This window comes from Falco rusticolus, chromosome 3 (assembly GCF_015220075.1).
Source record: "Falco rusticolus isolate bFalRus1 chromosome 3, bFalRus1.pri, whole genome shotgun sequence".
NCBI lineage: Eukaryota > Metazoa > Chordata > Aves > Falconiformes > Falconidae > Falco > Falco rusticolus.
In genome coordinates, this window is record NC_051189.1 from 109,801,053 (window position 1) to 109,820,001 (window position 18,949).

Here is an 18,949-nt window from a genome sequence, read left to right on the forward strand (position 1 = left end):
GCATGCGGAGGGAGCAGAGCAAAAATAAAAAAGCCCTTTTTGATGTTTTTTTGGGCCATCTAGAAGGTGCAGGTTGGGGATGTGTGTGGGGAATTTGCTTGGATAAACGCTTGGGCCAATGCAGCTGCTGCACGTGAGTGGAGGCTGGTGGCTGGGACCACCCCAAGCTTGGCAATTTTTTACTTTAAAAAGCCACCAACCATCAGAAGATGGTCTAAACACTACCAAATCCTGGCTGGACGGGGGTGGGGATGCTCCTGGCTCCCCACTGCTGTGCACAGGGTCTGAAGGACAAAGCCACAGGAGGAGGGATGGGGAACCATCTGGAGATGCTGCAGTTAAGAGCCGGGTACTCCTGTATCTCGGTAAATTGCAGGCACGAGGGAAAATGCAATCTTAACTCTGTCTTTGTCACCCATCGCTTCTGCCGCCAGCTTTATCTAATCGCCCCGCTGATCTGCGCCGGGGGCAGGAGGGAGATGTAATCTCGCCCAGAGGCTCCCAGCGCTGGTTGATGAAGAGGCAGAGCTTCTCTGCACACATGGGAGCTTCATCCCCGGCATGAATCCATCCTGGATTTCCTTTGGGCAGATGCCATTGTGCTGCAAACTGTTTGCTCGTCCCCCTCCCTTTGCTTTCATGCCTGTTGCTCATCTCGCTTTTGGAAATGTCAAAAGCGAAGCGGGGGAATTGGGGCACCCGCTGCGAGACCTCACCTGACCTTCCCCGCATCCCTCCCGCTCCTCCTCTCGCTCCGCTCACCCACCGCAGCCTCTCCATATCTGCAAAGCCCCCCGTTTGAGGGGCCCGCGTGCTGCGTCGGCAGCCACCAGGAATTAATCCCCACTTTAGCCTGCTAAAATAAACCCTGTCCAGCCAAGGAGAGAGGCTGGAAAGAAGCTGGTCCCGAATGAGGGTGGTAGCTGCTGGCGAGGATTTGGATTGCTGTGAGCAAGGAGGAAGGTGTCAGGCTGGGGTTGCAGAGGTGCAATATTAAAATCCATCTTGCTGTGCACTTTTTCAGGGCTGAAAACAGCCTTTAATTTACTCCCCATCCCTGCTTGGTGCTGCTGTTCCCCGTGTGCATGCTGTGTAGTGATGCAAAGCACTCTCCAGTACTCCCCACCACCCCAAAAAAATCCCCTTTTTCCAAATTTCCTTGAATCCAGCCGGTTGCAGCAGCAAACCTGCTGTTGCAGCCCCCCCAAAAAGCAGCACAAAGAGGGCTTCTTCACTTTTAGAGCCCCGTGTTCAATATGCTGGGCCACGCTGCCTTGCTGTTGCAGTAGGCACGTGGGCGTGCAGCGTGCTCTCCCACAGGTCGTGGCTGAGATTTATTGCCAAAACACCGGCAACTTGTTTTACAAGTGATGCAAGCCTCGTATTGCTGGCAGTGGGTTGTATAAAGTCACCTTCCCCTCTTTTGGGGCGTCTTCTGCAAAGGAGCCTCGGTTCCTGCAGCCCCATTTCCAAACCTGCTGCCGTTTTCCAGGTGCTCTGAGCTTTTCCTACGTTGCTGTTCCACCTGATGCAAGCAGTAATTAAAAAAAATAATAATAATATGGATTTCTGCAGTGGGTTAAGGGCTGTTTTGGGGTTCCTTGGTTGCAGACGGTGTGGAATGGGTGCGGTCTGGGCGATGGTGCTAAAGAAAGGCTGGGATCTGGCAGGCTGTCAATCTGGCATCTTCGAGCAGCAGAGGAAATAGAGGAAAATAAAATAGAAATGCAATTGCCTGCCCTCCCGACCCCGGCTGCTCTGTGCTCCTGCAATAGCTTTGCAGCAAATTGAGGGGAAACAGGGAGAAAACGGCCAGACGGAACCACCCGGGCTCTGATTTTCCCTCTGCTGCAAGGACAGATCCTGCATCCAGCGCTGGGGGAGATGGGGAGGGGGCAGGCTGTCGGCCAGAGCTGGGCTGTAAAACCACAGGTTGGGCTTTGCACATCCTCTGATGAATCTGTTGGACCCGTTCCCGTAAGGAATAAGTCATTTAAGAGGGTTTTAAAGCAAGCGCGGGGTGGAGGACCTTGGTCTGCGATGGGGAGGGAACCGGTGTGGAGCGATGATGGTGGAGGGGAAGTGGAAGCCAATATTTTCATAGGAAGGATGGGCTTGAGCTTGCAGGCAGGAGAGGGGGGCTGGGGGGCTCAGAGCTTTGTGCATAGACCAAGACGAGCCTCAAAATCCGGCCGCCCAGGGTGTATTTGGGGCCAACATGGGCAGTTTTTGCAAAGCTGGGGGGAGAGAAGCAGCGAAACCGTCAGTCCTTGCAGTTTGGTGCCATAAGCTGGTAAATTAGGTCAGGAAGGATTTTCTCCAGTTCGTACCTTGCTGGTGCGTTGGGAGCAGGCAAAATCCATCGCTGCAAGGGGGCAAGATGCCACAGTGATGGGCTTGCCCATGTGTTACCTCTACGTGGATTGCAGCCAGCGTTTGCTCCCCATGGCAGAGTATTATTAATCCTGTAAAACTATAGGAGAACAGTGTTTTAACCCCCTGCACCATTCTTACCCAGCAGCTCACATCTCTTTTTTTTCTCCTTTTTATTTAACTTTTCCAGCCTACCTGACGGTCAGCATCGAGCCGCTGCCACCCGTGGTGGTGGGAGATGCCGTCACTCTGAAATGCAACTTCAAGACAGATGGGAAGATGCGGGAGATCGTCTGGTACCGGGTAAGCGGTGCCGGTGCCTCTTCCCTGCCCTTGGGGACAGGGACACGAAGCCACCCGCCTGCTTTGCTCCTGTACAACAGAAGGTCAAGGCTGGATGGTGGAGAGAAAGGCAGACGGCGCTCTCGCTGACGGGAATATCGATGCGGTGGAGCAGGCTGGCAGGCTGGCCTTTGAAAAACCTGGGTGGGGAAAGATGTAAAATGGTTTTGCAGTCATCTGGAGGGCTCCAGGAGGCTTTTTCCAGGTGTTCTGTTACCTTTTCTGGGTGGATTTGGGGTTGGCAGGCTCAGTTTGGTGCTGGGGGCTTTGCACCCAGGGTTGGTGCTAGTTGGGTTTGGGGAGCCAGGGGCTGGGGTCAGCACCGCTGTGCAAAGAGAATTTGCATGTTGAGTGTGAAACGATGTAAAAAAGAGGGTGGTTTTCGTGCAACATGGGAAATGATGTGAAATTGAGGGTGTTTGGGGCTTGGGAGCAGTGCTGGGCTCTTCAAGCCTCCCCAAAAAAACTTGCCCCTTCCCATCCCTGTCCCCAAAACACTCACAGATGTAGGATGCTGATCTGGACTTGGAGCATCTGGTTTTATCTGGGGAGGGGGGCGTTGGAGGCTGTAGCTTTTCCCCCCTACCAGTATCGCTCCCATCTGCACCAAGCCTGGATCCAGCCTCAGCTATAATGGTCCAGAGCAGTGGGTTTGGTTTTTTCTGGGGAATTTCAGGATAAGCTGCCAAACAAAAATAAAACCCCCATGGTGGTCTGATCGGAGACAGCTTGAACTTTTCCAGGATGAGAAAAACTCGGCTCTTTGCTTGCACGTTTGCTTACGGAGGAGGCGAAGAGCAAGCTAGCTGGGCTGGTGGCGTGGGATGAAACGGCTGCCCTTCACCAGAGGGTATTTTTTCATGGTTTTACTGTCATCTCTCTGCTCCCTAAACAAGGAGCATCTCTGCCTTAAAGCTCTTCCTTGCATCCAGGCAGGTGTATAAATAGGAAAAGGTGCTCTCCGGACTGATGTATATTCAGTTCCCGGAGCGTGGTGCGTGCACGGGAGTATTTCCATCGAGTCCTGGCCATTGTTTGCTATAAATACCTGTGTTTGCGTGTGTAAGTGATACAAGCAGGGAAATATGAAAATATAAACCAAACACTGTCCTGAACCCTGAATTACAGCTTGCAATTGTCTTTGTCTCCCCCTTATTTTGGCGAGGAGTTTTTTTGCCTGGTGCTCCTTCTGCTGGTGCTGCCGTCTCCACCAGGTTTTTCCTTCCCTTTTCCACTCGGTAATATTGGATTAACCCACTTTCTTGCAAGCTGGGGCTGGATTTGCATAATCCCCCCTGCGCAGAGGGATGCTGGAGCCCTCGGCGAGAGGATGACGCGCCGGGGCGGCCGAGCAAATTACGCTCTGAGAAAGCACAGAGAGAGCAGGAGGGGAAAAAATAACCCAGCTTTTCTTTTTCTCACCGCAAATCCCCCTTTCTTCCAGGTTTTTTACTCCCTCTCCTCTTTCTCCTTTCCCAGGGAGCTTTCCGCATTCAGAAAGTTGGTGTTTTCATAGAGCATCTCAGGATTTCCCAAATTCCCTCCTGATTTTAGGGGGTTTTTGCCTTTTTCCCCCCCTTTCTTGTCTCACACAGGGAGTTTTGCAGCTGCCCAAAGTGCCAGTCACAGCTTCCCCATGCAGGAGGTGATGGATGGTCTCGGCCAAGCCAGGGTGGAGATGCTGGGGCTGCAGAGTTATATTTATACCATTTGTAAATCATCCTAACGGCGTCTTTGTGCGTGGTGCTGGAGGAGCGGAGCGGGGTGGTGTGGGGACCCGCTGGGGCGCCGGTTTCCCTTGGTTTATTTTACGGGGAGCAGAGTCAGCTCATTGAGTTTGAAGGTGCAGAGCTGCTCCAGGGATGCACATCAGGTTGCATGGAGGGGAGGAAGGCAAAAGAGAGGGAGTGCAGCAGCAAACTTGACGGCAGCAGTTTGGTGTAGGGCATGGGATGCATCCGTAGCCCTTGGGGTGCAGCCATAACCCATCAGGGTGCAGAGTGGGCGCATAACCTGTGGGGTGCTTGTGTTAACTCAACAGGAGCATGCATAATTCATCAAAGTGTGGGCACAACCCGTCAGGAGCGTGCATAACCCATGGGGTGGATGCATAACTCATCAGGGTGCGTGTATAACCTATCAAAGTGCGTGCATAACCTGTTGGGAGCGTGCCTAACCCGCAGGGGTGCACGCATTAACCCCCAGGATGAGTGCATAACTCCTCAGGAGTATGTATAACCCATCAGGATGCATGCGTAGCACATCGGGGTGTGTGCATAACCCATCAGGGTGTATGCGTAACCCGTTGGGATGCGTGTGTAACTCATCTGGGGCATGCAGAACCCATCAGGATGCGTGCACAAACGGTTGGGGGGTGTGCATAACCCATCAGGAGCACGCATAAGCCCTGGGGTGCATGCCCAGCACATCGGGGTGCATGCATTAACCGACGGGGAGGGCGCACAGGCAGCGCAGCTGAAGGCTGTGAGGCACGGAGGGGCTCCTTACCACGGGTAAGGTGGGTAAAACCCTGCCGAGCAGCACCGTGCTGCAAACCAGCACCCCCAGAACCCCTCTCCAGCAATTCCCCTGGAGCCCCTGGGCCAGCGAGCGGGGGTGACAGCAAGGGACAACCTTTTTCTCAGGCCAGAAAACCCCCTGGGCTTGAGCCGCCACTCCAGGTCACTTGAAATGCAGAAGACTCAAGGAGACCCGGGATGAGCAAAGGGGCTTTTTCACGGTGTAAACAGCAACACCTACCATCTGCAGAGGTGTTAATTAATATTCAGCCACCCCCCTCCACGCTAAATTCATCTCCAGAAGGTGTGATTTGCCTGAGAACATGTGCAGACATGGGTCTGAACCTCTTGTGCCTTAGTCAAGGGCCCGAAAACCCTTGCAGGAGACAAGGGTGGTGGCATCCTTGCAAACGAGCTTGTAATGAGTCCGGGAAGCCTCGGAGCTGTCAGGCTGTTAGCTGCCTCCCATCGCAGGCGTCTTGGGGGTCGTGCTCGAGACCTGATTAGTATGGTCACTGCCACGCCGCGGCAAAGGATGGGGAGGGAGAAAATTACTTTTTGCAGCAGTGCAGAGCTCTAAAAAAAAAAGAAATCATAATACAGGAGCGGGAGAGGGAGGGTAAATCCTCTGAGTGTCTGTTCTGGCTCTGTACAGACATCTGGCAGTGCCAGGGAAGCAGGCAGCCGGCAGCAGCCAGCCTGTACACGCAGCCGGGGGCTCGGGCAAGGTGGTGGTAATTGCAAAAAAGTGTTTTGCAGATTTTTGGTGGCAGGCAGGGGTCGAGCGTGGTTCCCTGGTGGAGAGCCGTGCTCCCACGCTTGCCGTCCCGCTGCCGGGTGGGGGCTGGGGGCTTGGCGTGGGGATGTATGGCAGTGAGAGCCGGGGGTGGAGGGGAGCCCTCGGGTCTGGGGGCAGTCACTCTGCCTCAATTAATTAGAGTTTGGTGCTCAGTCTAATTAGGAAGAAGGAAAATAACCGCAGAACTGCGGCTGGTGTTGCTGTCGGCAGTGCCCTTGCTTGGGCATTGCTGTCTGTAGCAGCTATGGTGCGTTGGCATTGCTGTCTGTAGCAGCCATGGTGCGTTGGCATTGCTCTCCATAGCACCCATGATGCGTGGGCATGGCTCTCTGAGCACCCATGGTGCATGGGCATTACTCTCCGTAGCACCCATGATACACAGACATTGCTCTCCGTAGTACCCATGGTGTACAGACATTGCTCTCCATAGCACCCGTGGTGCATGGGCATTGCTCTCCGTAGCACCCGTGGTACACAGGCATTGCTCTCCGTAGCACCCATGGTGTGTTGGCATTGCTCTCCGTAGCACCCATGGTGTGTGGGCATGGCTCTCTTGAGCACCCATGGTGCATGGACATTGCTCTCTGTAGCACCCATCATACACAGGTGTTTCTCTCCATAGTCCCCATGATGCACATTGCTCATTGTAGCACCCACAGTGCACAAGCATCACTTTCCGTAGCACCCATGCATGAGCACTTAGCTCCATAGCACGCATTAACGTGGCCTTTGCAGGTGAGGGGATGCACCCCAGGACCCTGCAGGTCCCCCGATCCCCCCTGCAAGCCGTTCTCCCCATCCTTCATGCAACAGCTCCTGGTTTTTAAGCTCCCCGGCTCGGTGCATGGGGATTGCAAAGCGTTTTGCTCCACGGAGGAGCTCATCAGGCTGGTCCCCTCCTGGCGAAGGCCAGGGGGCCTCCAAAACCCGCGGCAACAGCAAGTGGGGGCTGATGCTTTACAGATGTCGGCAGTGCCACTTGGAGCCGCCTGATCGATGGTGACAAAGTGCAGTCCCCGCAGGGGCTTCCTCTGCCACTGCCCATTAGGGGAAATGAGACGTTACAGCTCCGGCCGGCGTCTCCCACGGTGGCTCCGAGTGGGAAATGTTGCTGGTGACAGTGATAAAGTCACTGCTCAGAGCAGCATTGGCTCCAGAGGGGGGGGAAGACGGGGTGGAGGAGCCAAGCGAAGGGCACCCGGCACACTGAGGCTGTTGCCAGCCCTTCCTGCACCGTCCGGTGCTGCTAGAAGAGCCCGGAGCCTTGGCAGGTTTGGGGGTGCTGGGTCGGGGATGCTTGGGAGCAGCCAGGCTGCAGGCACCGGGATGCTGCTTATCACCTCTCGCTCCTGCACAACATCTCCCAGAAATTTGCATCCCCCCTCCAAATTTTCAAACCAAGCCAATTTACAGGGGATTGTGCCTCCAATTTATAAACCTGTTTCCCTTTAGGGAAAAAACTGAAGTTTTACAGCTGGGGAGAAATTCTCTAAAATCTGAGCAAAGCTGCTGATGGAGAGATCTCGGGCCGGTGGCTGCGCGAGGTCTGACTTGTGCCATTCATCTACACGCCGGCTGGGTCGTCTCTGCGCCTCGGAGATGATAATTTAAATGTCAGTATGGGGAACTCTCTTAATTCCTCATGCTCAGGCAGGGAGAGAAGGTCACAAGCATCAGCAGAGTTTATTGAGCTTTCTATTACCGCTGGGAGAGGGCATCGCTCCGGCGCGGCAGTGGGGAGCTCGGGCTGCGCCTCCCAAAATTGCACAACCCTCGTGCAATATTGATTTGCTTGTGCACGTGGTTTAGCGATGCTGGAGAGGGGGGTGTCGGCGTGGGTGCTGCCCTTTGGGGGATGGAGTCAGGTTGTGATCCTCATTCTGGGATCCAAAGCATCTGGGTTTGGGCAGATATATGAACTGCTTTGTATTTTTTGGAAAGCAGATTTGCCAGTGGCAGCGTTTGGGGTGGCTCTGAGCAAGGTGGGACTGAGTGCTCCAGCCAGGGCAGGGCAGGAGGAGGGATTTCAACTAGCCAAGCTAAATGCAGGTGCTCAAGCGGGTTGGGGGGGAATGAGAAAAAAATCTAAAAAAGGGGTTTTCTAACATGATGCGTTTCTCTCCATGGCTGTGGCATGGGCTTGGGTGCAGCTAGGGGATGCTGCACACGCTGGTGCTGCCCACTGAAGCACACTGAGCGTTGCAGCCACCCCTTGCAGCGTTGCAGTCGCCCCTTGCAGCACACTAAGTGTTGCAGTCGCCCAGTCGCCCTTACAGCGCACTAAGCGTTGCAGTTGCCTGTTGCAGTCACCCCTTGCAGTGTTGCAGTCGCCCCTTACAGCACGCTAAGCATTGCAGTCACCCTTGCAGCATTGCAGTTGCCCCTTGCAGCGTTGCAGTCACCCCTTACAGCACGCTAAGCGTTGCGGTCACCCCTTGCAGCGCTGCAGTCGCCCCTTGCAGCCCCTTCAGGGTATTTTCCCTCTTGCCATAGCAAGTGCTCGTTGCATTTGCTCGGCAAAGGGGCTGCATTCAGTCCCAGGGCAGGAGTGGGTGCAGGTGGCTGGAGCAGAGCCCAGCCCTGCTCCCCAGGGTGCTGTGGAGTCCTCCTCCTCACCCTCCAGAGCCCCTCCCCGCCACCCCCTCGCCCTCCTGTGCATCGCTCCCCAGTGCTTATGCAGCCCACCGAGCATCCCGGCGAGAGGCTGCGGCAACACGAATGGTGCCAGCGTTATCTGGGGGCAGCAGGTCGCCGGCCAGCTGAAGTGCATCGGGGGGAGAGGCAGGAGGGGGCTGCCCCTGTGGGGGTGGGAAGGAGCCGGGGGTTAAAGTATCCCTGCGCTGTGGCAATCGCCGGGTTTGTGTCAGAAATAAGATTTTTACTGGGGTTTATAAATAATGCAGCAGGCAGCCTCGCGCTGCTTAAACGTGCCTTTTCTGCTCCCCGTGCCCCTTCTCCTCCCACTCCTCAGGGTGGGCACAATCTGGGGCAGTCACCGTCAGCTGCTGCTGAATTCTCGTCCTTTTTTTTTTTTTCCCCAGCAAGAAGCGTTGGGCTTGGCTGCTCCCCCACACCCCCCCCCGTGGGTTCACCTGCAATTTTATATGTAGCTCCTCTCCAAAAAAATCGACCCCAGGGCACAGATAAAAGGCTAAAAGTAGGTCTAATCCCTGGGAAGAGACTATTTTTTATGTGCCTTTTCATAGGAGCCTATTAACTGCCTGTAATCCCCTGAGGATGCGACAGGGCTGGGGCATCTTCCCTTGCTGTGCATCCCTGGGGGGATGCAGGGGGTCCTGGGGGGTGAGCAGTGGCAGGAGCGATGCTTGGAGCTGCATTTTTGCACTCCCATCCTTGGATCTGGCTCAATGTTTCCTGGCGTTGCCCACAGCTGTCCAGATGTGCCAGGGAACCGTGGCTTGGTCCATGGGGCATCACCTCCACCGCTCCCCTTCCCCAGAGCATCCCTCCGTGCAGCAGCTGGCTCTGTTGCATCCCCAAAATAATCCCTGGAAAACTCTTTGAAATGATCCACAAATTGCTTCTCGATCCGGGAGCAGCTTGGAGGCTTCTCCCCAAACCCACCCCAGCGTGTAAATAAAAGTCGGGAAAAATCAGGCGCGTCCTTGAAAACTTCCCATCGTTCCCAAGGCCAGAGATTTACAACTACGGTAATTCGTCTTGCAATTCTTTATCCCGCATCCGTGCCAGTGTGTATTTTCTTTGCAATAAAAGCCTCAGCCTCGGCAAATAAATCTGAAGAGGTGGTTTTAGTGTCAGCTTTTTTCCTGCCCCCTGCCCCTGGCCTTTTTGCCATAAAAAAAAGGGGGAGAAAGAGAAAATCTGGAATCAAAGTTGGATTTTGCCCAAGTGGGGTGAGAAGCGCTGGGTGGGGAGAGGGGGGCTTCTCCCTGGGAGATGCTGGGTTTGGGGGAGTTAATCCCCCAAATCCCTTTTTTCATGCACCCGGTTTGTTTTTTTAAAAAAATGACTATTCTAACCCACTAATGGATCAATCTGAGGTGGTTTAGCCCCAAAATGCACCTCTCCCCTCTGCGTCGCTGCCCTCTGCCTTTGCCTCCTTGGTTTTGTATTAAACTTTGCACCTCACAAGAGGGGGAGATAAATCTGAAGGCGCTGAGGGACACAGGGAAGAAACGAGCCTTCCCTGCTCCTAAAAAGAACCTTTTTCCACTTAAAAATTACAACCCTGGTGAGTGGCTGGAGAGAGGGGTTGGTGATGCGATAACCACGCAGGTTTTAGTCTCAGCAGGGTCATAATAATGAAATAATATTTGTTGGCTCTTAATGAAACTATTAAAACTATTTTTAAAGTTACAATCTATTAATATTTTAAAATACATTTAAAAAAAAATGTGTAAAAATAAAGATAGTAAAATTTAAAATAATTTAGAACTTTAAAAAGTGGGTGCAGAGCTGCTCCCGTGTTTGCAAGGGTGACCGTGAGCATCTCATAGACGAGTTGGGGTTGGGTTTTTTGGTTTTTTGGCAGGTCACCGATGGTGGGACCATCAAGCAGAAGATCTTCACCTTCGATGCCATGTTCTCCACCAATTTCTCACACATGGAAAATTATCGGAAGCGGGAGGATCTGGTCTACCAGTCCACCGTGCGGTAAGTCACCCTATGTCGCCTCCTTTGGATGCCGGCTGCTTTTTAATGCCAATTTTTAGGAATTTCTGATTTTTAGGAATTTTTTCCCCATGTTGGGGTAGTTGAGGGTGTTAGGGCAGTACTCAACGTCTCGCCTTTGGCAGTCGGCGGGGATTCATCGCATTGCAAAGAAATTATCATCACCAAATAGCCCAGGTCTGTCCCCAGAGTCCTGCTTGTCCCAGGGGAAAAGGTGACATTGGTGGAGATTTCCAGTGGTGAAAACGGGCAGAGAAACACCAGACTTGGGAAAACAAACCAAAAGAAAAAAAAAAATCTATATATATATAAAAGAGGCAGCATGGAAGCTTGTCTTTGCTTTTCTTCCAAGTGCGAAATCACTTGCAGGAGTGTCAGCTTTATTACTAATTACACACTTGCTTTATTGCCAGTGTTATAAAAACAAAACTGGAGCCTGGAAAAAAAAAAAGTCACGGGGAGACTTAATTCAAAGCAAAAAAAGCTGAGGTGAAGTATTTATTTTTGCAATTTTTTTTTTATTTGTTCCCTTTTTAAATTAGAATTTGCTAATCGGATTTCAAAGCTCGTTTTTCCCAGCATGGGATAATAAAAATTCTGTGTACGGTGGGGGAAATGCAGTTGTTTCCTCGAGGTGATGTGATGCTTTGCACCTGCAAGTGTCCGTGGATGGATTGGAAAGGGCTTGTCCCATTGCATGAGCATGTGTGCGAGTGCTAAATTCTTTCTAATTCTTGGAAATTTGAATTTCTGGAGGTTTTTTTGTTGTTTTTTTCTGCTACACTCAGAGCTATTGTTTTATTATAAGAAAGGGCAAGGGTGTTAGGTGGGCTGCATGGGAATAAACGTGAATATAGAGTGGAGAAAAGCAGGAAAGCGGGGCTGGAGAGGAGATGCTCAGGGGAGGCTCAGAAGATGCTCAGAGGATGCCCAGGAGTTGTTTGGGATGTTCAGGAGGATGCTCTGAAGGGTCAGGAGATGCTCAGAGGTTGCGCAGGAGGTGCTCGGGATGATCAGGAAGATGATCAGGAAATGCTCAGGGATTTAAGGCGTGCTCAGAGGTTGCTCAGAGAGGTCTCAGGGCTTACTCAGGGGTTGCTCGGGCCAGAATTAGAGGCTGCTCAGGGGGATGCTCAGAGAATGCCCAGGCAATGCTCAGAGGTTGCTCAGGGCAATGTTCAGGCGATGCTCAGAGGTTACTCAGGGCAATGTTCAGGCGATGCTCAGGGACTGCTCCGCTCCTTGAGTTTTGTTTCCCCGTGTAGCACAGGATCCACTCAGCTGCTCGCTCGGATGATGTACAAATTTCTGACACAACTAATTATTGTTCAAAGAACATTTTGGCGGCTTCACGAAGGGATTACACATCCCCTAACCCAACAGCCTCGCTTGCCTGCCATAAACCCGGTGGTTTCGCTCGGCGCTGGGTTTGGCCATTGCTCCTCTCTAGCAGGGAGCACTAGGAAAGCTGGGAATTAAACCGGAATAAAACATCCCCTGTGCACGGAGCGGGAGACCACGAGCATCCCTTGGGCATGGGACGAGGACGTGCCACGTTCATGTTGCACCGTCCTGGCAAGGCAAAGCAGCTGCTTTATTTTTTGGGGCACAAAACCCTCTGGTTTTCTCCCTTTCACCACGTATTGTAGAACTAATAGAATTTGTGAGCAGAAAATTTCACTGCCCTAGGACCAGGCACTTAAAAGCCTCGGTAATCGTCGGCACGGTGCCGACAAATCGTCCGTGGAGCCGGGGATGTTCGCGGTAAAAAGTCTTTTCACGCAGTAGCCTTTTTTCAGAGGAAAACAGCAACTTGCCTGTGGAGAAAGGAGATATTTCTCAGAGGGTATGAAAAAGAGCTTCTTTTCTGAATCATTGGCTTGTTGCTTGCCGGGGGTGGGGGAGGTCCTGCCTTATCTCGGCTCTGGTGAAGAAGAGGAGCAATATCAGGAAGGGTTTGGTGATAGGTCAGTCACTTCCCAGCCGTTTGCACTCAGCTTTTCTCTCCCCTTTCATTTTACCCTTCTGTATTTTCCTTTTTTTTTTTAATCTTTGTAATGGCACGGTCACGTCAGTGCCGTCCCACGGAGCGTTATCCCGGGCGGCGCAGCCCTTATCTGCGCGGCGCAGAGGGCTGCCGGCGCTGCCGCTTTTCATACCGGCTTTGAACGCCGCCTGCTCAGATGTGAAGAGCAAAGCCGGGAGATATCCAAGCCTGGATTTTTTTTTTTTTTAATTTTTTTTTCCTCCTCCTCTGATTAAAAACGCACCCTCGTCGAGTAAGGCATTGCTTTATGCATATCTATATAATTTTCTTTCCTTATTTCCAGCGTGTTTAGAGGACACAAAAGGACACGACAGGCGGCGGTTTGCCTTTGCGGGGCTGAGGGTCCCCTCTCCCTGGTCCTCACTGATGGTAGAAATGTCAAACCAACCCCATTAGGACCATTTTACACCCAAATCTGCACACAGACCCAAAGGGCTGGTCCTTTGTGGCAAGGGGCAGCTGCCGGGATGGAGACGGTCCCCAGCTTGGCAGGGACCGAACGCTCCTGCGCCCCACTAACGAAGGGTGTGGATGATTTCCCGCTCCGTGCGTGGGTAATTAGAGGCTGGAACAGATGGCGGAGGCTGAGTTGAAAGCGTTGTGGCCATTCAGAGGAGCTGCCAAGCGACTGTTCACTTCAACAGGGGCTTGTTTGTGCTGGCGGGGGGCTCGCGCGATGAGGAGACAGCGTGGGAAGGCGGCCAGGGGCTTTCAGGAAGGATCCGGCAAACCAGCACTGGATTTCCCCCCGGCTGGGGAAGCCCCGCAAGTCACATCTGGGGTTGCCTGGAAAAGCAGGGGTGTAAGCTGGGAGTGGCTTGCCCGGTGCTCCGTGCAGGAATTGCCCCCATCCTTATTGCTGTGGTGGGATGCTTCTGGCTGGCAAGGCAGGATGATGCTGCTGGCCGGTGAGGCGGGATGCTGCTGGTCAGCAAGGTGGGATGCTGCCGGCCGGTGAGGTGGGATGCTGCTGGCCAGCAAAGTGGGATGCTGCCATCCGGTGAGGTGGGATGCTGCTGACTGGCAAGGCAGGATGCTGCCAGCTGGCAGGGTGGGATGTTGTCGACCGGTGAGGTGGGATGATGCTGGTCAGCAAGGCAGGATGCTGTTGACTGGCGAGGTGGGATGATGCTGGCTGGCAAGGTGGGTTGCTGGTGAGGTGGGATGCTGCCAGCCGGCAGGACGGGATGCTGCTGCTCAGCAGAGTGGCTCCTTTGCAGCCAAAGTGAGCATTTCCACCTCCAGCAGCACTGATCCTTTTGCATGTCTCTTCCTCTCCTCTGGTTTGTTTTTTTTTATAGCTATATAAAGAATGTAGATAATATATTGATCGAAACATGCTCTGGAGTTTGGGCTTTTGATGCTTTTCATCCACCACGCTTTGCTACAGCCATTGCATCACCCAAGCGGTCTGTAATGTTTGGTGCTGAGCCTTTAACATCGGCGTTTCGCAGGCATTTACTGTCCATGCTTCGTGGGTTTTTGCTCTCGGCGGTGCCTTTACCTCCTGCACACTTCTCCTTTCAATAATGCAATTACTTACCCTCCCGAGGAGCTGTCAGTGCCGGTAAACTCCAGCTGCTAAACCGCATTACACAGCTCTCTCCTGCAGCCTTTGCAGTTATTAATAGTTTATTGATCCCCGTCGCTGGCAAAAAGCAACCCCATCCGATGCCTTGATATCCGGATGCAGACCGCTGCATCCCCCGGGAAGACAGGGTTGGGATGGAGCGAGTGGTGAGCCCTGTCTCTCCTCCCCAGGCTCCCCGAGGTTCGCATTTCAGACAACGGTCCCTACGAGTGTCACGTGGGGATTTACGACCGAGCCACACGGGAGAAAGTGGTCCTGGCCTCCGGGAACATATTCCTCAATGTGATGGGTGAATGCAACCCCCGGCTGGGTGGGGCGGGAGGGGAAACAACGGCGGGGGCGCAGGGTGGGGGGAAAGCAGGGATTTGGCTCATTTTCCTCTCCCTGGGGATGGAGATGGGGACAGGGATGGGGACAGAGGTGAGAATGGGGATGGAGATTAGGATGGGGACGAGGACAAGGATGAGGATGGAGATGGGCGTGGTGATGAGGATGGAGATGGGCATGGGGATGAGTACGGGGATAAGGATGGAGACGGGCACGGGGATGAGGATGGAGATGGGCACAAGGATGAGGACGGGGATGAGCACGGAGATGGGCACAGGGATGAGGACGGGGATGAGCATGGAAATGGGTGGCTGTCAAGGATTCTATGCTAATGCCCCGGCTCTGTTCCTGGCAGCTCCTCCGACCTCCATCTCAGTGCTCGCCGCTGACACACCGGCACCCTTCAGCCGCTACCAGGCGCAGAACTTCACCCTGGTGTGTGTGGTCTCTGGTGGGAAGCCTGCCCCGCTGGTGAGCCCCTGGGGAGGTTATCTTCCATATGTATATATGAAGCAAACATAAATATAAAAATATACAAAATATGTGCTGCTTTTGGAGGCAAAATAAGGTAAATAGCTGCCTGCTGCCGAAATCTTGCCCTGCAGCATCTTTCCACGGGGACTTTGGGAAGGGGCTCCATCCAAAGCTACCCAAGGGGATGGGATGCTGAAGATGTATGGGGTAGTGGCTGTCCCCACCGGGCTCACCTCCCCTTTTGTCCCCATGCAGGTCTACTTCAAACGGGATGGGGAGCCCATCGAGGCCACCCCACTGCCGGAGCCGCCGGCCGGCACCGGGAGCTGGGCACCCCGTAACCTCCTTCACCGCGACCTGGATGACACCAAGGTGCCGAAATCACTGGCAGCCGAAGGAGAGGTGGGAGGCGGGCGACCCCCAGCCACGGTGGATCCCCCCCGGGGGCTGGCAGCCGAGCGGGGTTCCGTCACCGAAACCATCCCCGAAACGGTGGTAAGCCGGGAATTCCCGCGGTGGGTGCACGTGGCGGAGCCCATTTACTATTTCCGCCACACGCACGCGCCCGTCAGCGATGGGACGGTGGAGGCGCGGGCCACCCTCACCTGGACCCTGAACCCCCAAATTGACAACGAGGCGCTCTTCAGCTGCGAGGTGAAGCACCCGGCGCTCTCCATGCCCATGCAGTCCGAGGTGACACTTGGTAAGCGCAGCCACCGCGAATAAATTTGGGGGATTTCTTGACTTTTTTTTTAAATTATTTTATTTTTTGCAGATTTTTTTTAGCAATGGGTTGCAATGGTTTTTGCGACATTTTTTTTCCCCTCTTTTATTTTTGCTTTTTTGCACTTTTGGTTTTCTCTTCGGGGGGGTTTCAGGCACCTTGCCAGCCAAAGCAGGGTGCCATGTTGGACTGCACGATGAGAGGAGGCAGCGCTGCCAGGGCTCCCCAAATGTAGGGTGGAGGGCAGGGACTTTTGGGGGGGGTCCATCGGGCAAGAGAAGGGTTTTGCTGTGTGGTGTAGGTGAGCCAGAGCATGGTGGAGCTGTGCGGGGCAGAAGGGGGTGCTGGAAGGCGAGGGCAGTTTTGGGAGGTGAGCCAGAGGTGGGTGCTAGCTGTAGGGGTGCTTGGGGGGGGGGGGTCATGGGGTCTATGGGGTGCAGAGCCCTTGTGCATGGGGGAAGGTAAGTAAAGAGGCTGTGGGGGCTGCTGCCACCCAAGTCCTTATAGCCTCAGGGTGCCCTGTAAAGGGCAGCAAGCCCCCTCCCTGCAGAAGGGGGTGCTGAGGGCCCCCCAGCCATGGGGGATGCTATAGGGTGGGGGTTGTGGGTTGACGTAGGGCTGGGGTTGGGAGGGAGGGGGCTGTAGGCACAGGCAGTGGGGGTCCTGGGGTGGTGTGTGGGGCTGGGAGGGGGGAACTGAGGGTCCTGGGGTATCGGAGCAAGGCAGCAATGTTAGTGGCAGGGGTTGATGTGGACACAGCCCTAGCTTTTGGGGGGTCTATGCTGGGAGAAGCCCCCTTGGTGAGAAGGGGATGAGTGTTTGGATACAGGGGGATGGTGCAGGACCAGGGCAGGGGAGCTGGTTTTAGGGGGAGCCAGGGCTGGATGTAGGGATGAGCGAGGAGCTGGGGGGGCTGTGTTGGGGGACCTGGTGTTGGTGGTGCCTGCAGGGCAGGTGGGGAGGTGGTAGCTCCTCAGTGTTACCTCCTGTGGGGTGTAACCCTGGGAGGGGATGGGATGGAGGAGCAATTCTGGACCGGGATCCTGTTGTGGGGAGGGGGGAGCCACCTTCACCCCATAGTAATGTCACCTCCATTTATCTATACCTGGTCCCGGAAGTCCTAAGGACATGCCATAACCCTTGCTGGCCATCACCACCCAGCTCATCCCCGTGGGGAGGGGCTAGGTTAGCCCTGCAGAGGGGCAGCTTGTGGGGCTGGTGGGGCCCTGTGACAGGGTGGTGGGATTGAAGCCAGGGTCTCCCCGTTGGCTCCCAGCGTGCCCATGATGCTGGAGGAGCAGAAGCTACTCAAGAGGCCACGGGAGCCAGTGAGCAGGTTAGTGGGGACCTCTCATTTTGCCCCACACAATCTCCTACCCTGGCTGGGGCTCCTCTACCTTCTGCGGGTTCCCCGCCCGAAGAGGCTGAGCTGTCCGCAGGGATTGCCTCAGCTTCAGGGCATCCTCCTGGGCAGGCTGCTCCAGCCTTCCTGCCCTCGAGCCGGGTGGAGAAGACTGGGCTCTGCTCCTGGCCAAGTAGGACACTCAGCTGGCTGGCTCAGTGGTGACGCACCAGCTCCCGGTGGCCTTTGCCCCGCTGGCTTTCCACCTGTCTTTGGCACGGACTTAAGTGCGCACAAGCCTCTCGGTGCTGGTGCTCCTTCTCTTCAGCTCATCAACCACCTCAATCAGTGGGAGGCTGGCAGCGATGAGAAGGTCAACGGGAGGTTGGCAGTCAACAAGGAGAGCAGCAGCTCTCTTGCTAATAGAGGGCCCTCCATTATCTGTTCCTCCCCTACGAGCATTAAAGCTCTCTCCCAGAATACAACCAGCCAAAAAATTACTGAAGTCCTGCATTTTCACACCTTCTGCAGCTCGTCGGGCTTCGGTGTCCACCTCTGGGTCTCCCCATGAGGCCAAGACCTTGATGGCTTGCTAATTCTTCCCCAGTGGCTCCAATAGCTGTAGCGGCAAAGCTTTCTCCACACCACCCCTTCCAAATCCACAGCCCCCCTCATCCCCTAAGATGCCTCCAGCCTGTGCCCCTCACCACCATCCACACCCAGAGTTTTGGCAGCAGATCCTCCATTAACCCCCTCCCTATCTATAAGTATATATACACTATATATATAATACACTCTCAAAAAAAACTGCATTGAAACTAAGACAAGCCACTTGCTTCGGTCCAAAACGCTAACCTTCGGTACAACCCCTAGCACAGTGTAATCCTCTGCAGTCCATCCACCCTGCTCCAACACCGGAGGGCCGCATCCTGCATGGATGTTGCAGTCCAGGTGCACAGCCACGGCCTCTGGCACATGTCCCTGCAGAACATCCAGGGGCATGGATGCTCTTTCCAGAGGCCAGTGTCCACCACCACAGACTGATGTGCTTTCTGGTGGCTATTTTTCCCTTTGTGTCATGCCAGGGTGACATCCAGGCTCAGCCTGTCCCCTCCATGGCGGTGCTTAGCTAGGCAAAGGGTGACACAGCCAGTTTTGGTGATGCACAGCCTCCCTCCTGCCCGTTTTCCCCTTCAAGCATGCAAAAAGCTCCTTCCACGCAAAGACCGGGCAGCTCCTGGGGCTGTCCCATCCCACCCATGGCCAGGAGGGACATCCACACAACCCCCACCCAGCTGGGAGCAAGGAGCAGACCTGGCATGGTGTCACCACCTCCCCACGGCTGGCTGCATCACTGCTTGTCCCCTCACTGCACCAGCCAAGGGCACCCCAAGTCTAGCATGGGAAGAGGGGTCCCCTCCTTTTTGCAGGGCTGTGTCCTTGGCATTTGGTGCCAGCAAGGCACTGGGGCTGTCTCCCATGCTAGTAGCACTTGGGCACGATTCACCAAGGCCACCTTGTCCTGGGGATGCTTTCCTGAGGAGCCCATCTCTGTGGCTTCAAACCAGCCTGACCCCTCTTGACCCCTGTTTGTGAGCAGAGGAGGGCTTGACGAGTCAGTATGTCCTTCACCATCAACGCATCCCGTTACAGTCATCCATCAATCTCGCAGTCTTCCCGTTCATCTGCCTGTAGGGTCCTTTCGTACCTGTCTATCAGTCATGTGGACATCCCTCAGCCTGTCCATCAATCACCGAG

At 54.4% G+C, this 18,949-nt stretch overlaps 1 protein-coding gene across 2 annotated transcripts in view; it reads left to right on the plus strand.

Annotated features, from left to right (window-relative positions):
* The window catches only part of IGSF21 (immunoglobin superfamily member 21), a 41,097-nt gene that overhangs the window by 19,222 nt on the left and 2,926 nt on the right, over positions 1 to 18,949 (plus strand). For both annotated transcript variants that reach the window (XM_037381673.1, XM_037381672.1), the window contains exons 2-6: positions 2,564 to 2,676; positions 10,547 to 10,668; positions 14,495 to 14,613; positions 15,007 to 15,122; positions 15,381 to 15,828. In XM_037381673.1, the coding sequence (XP_037237570.1) occupies positions 2,564 to 2,676; positions 10,547 to 10,668; positions 14,495 to 14,613; positions 15,007 to 15,122; positions 15,381 to 15,828 (918 nt within the window). The remainder of the gene's footprint in view (positions 1 to 2,563; positions 2,677 to 10,546; positions 10,669 to 14,494; positions 14,614 to 15,006; positions 15,123 to 15,380; positions 15,829 to 18,949) is intronic.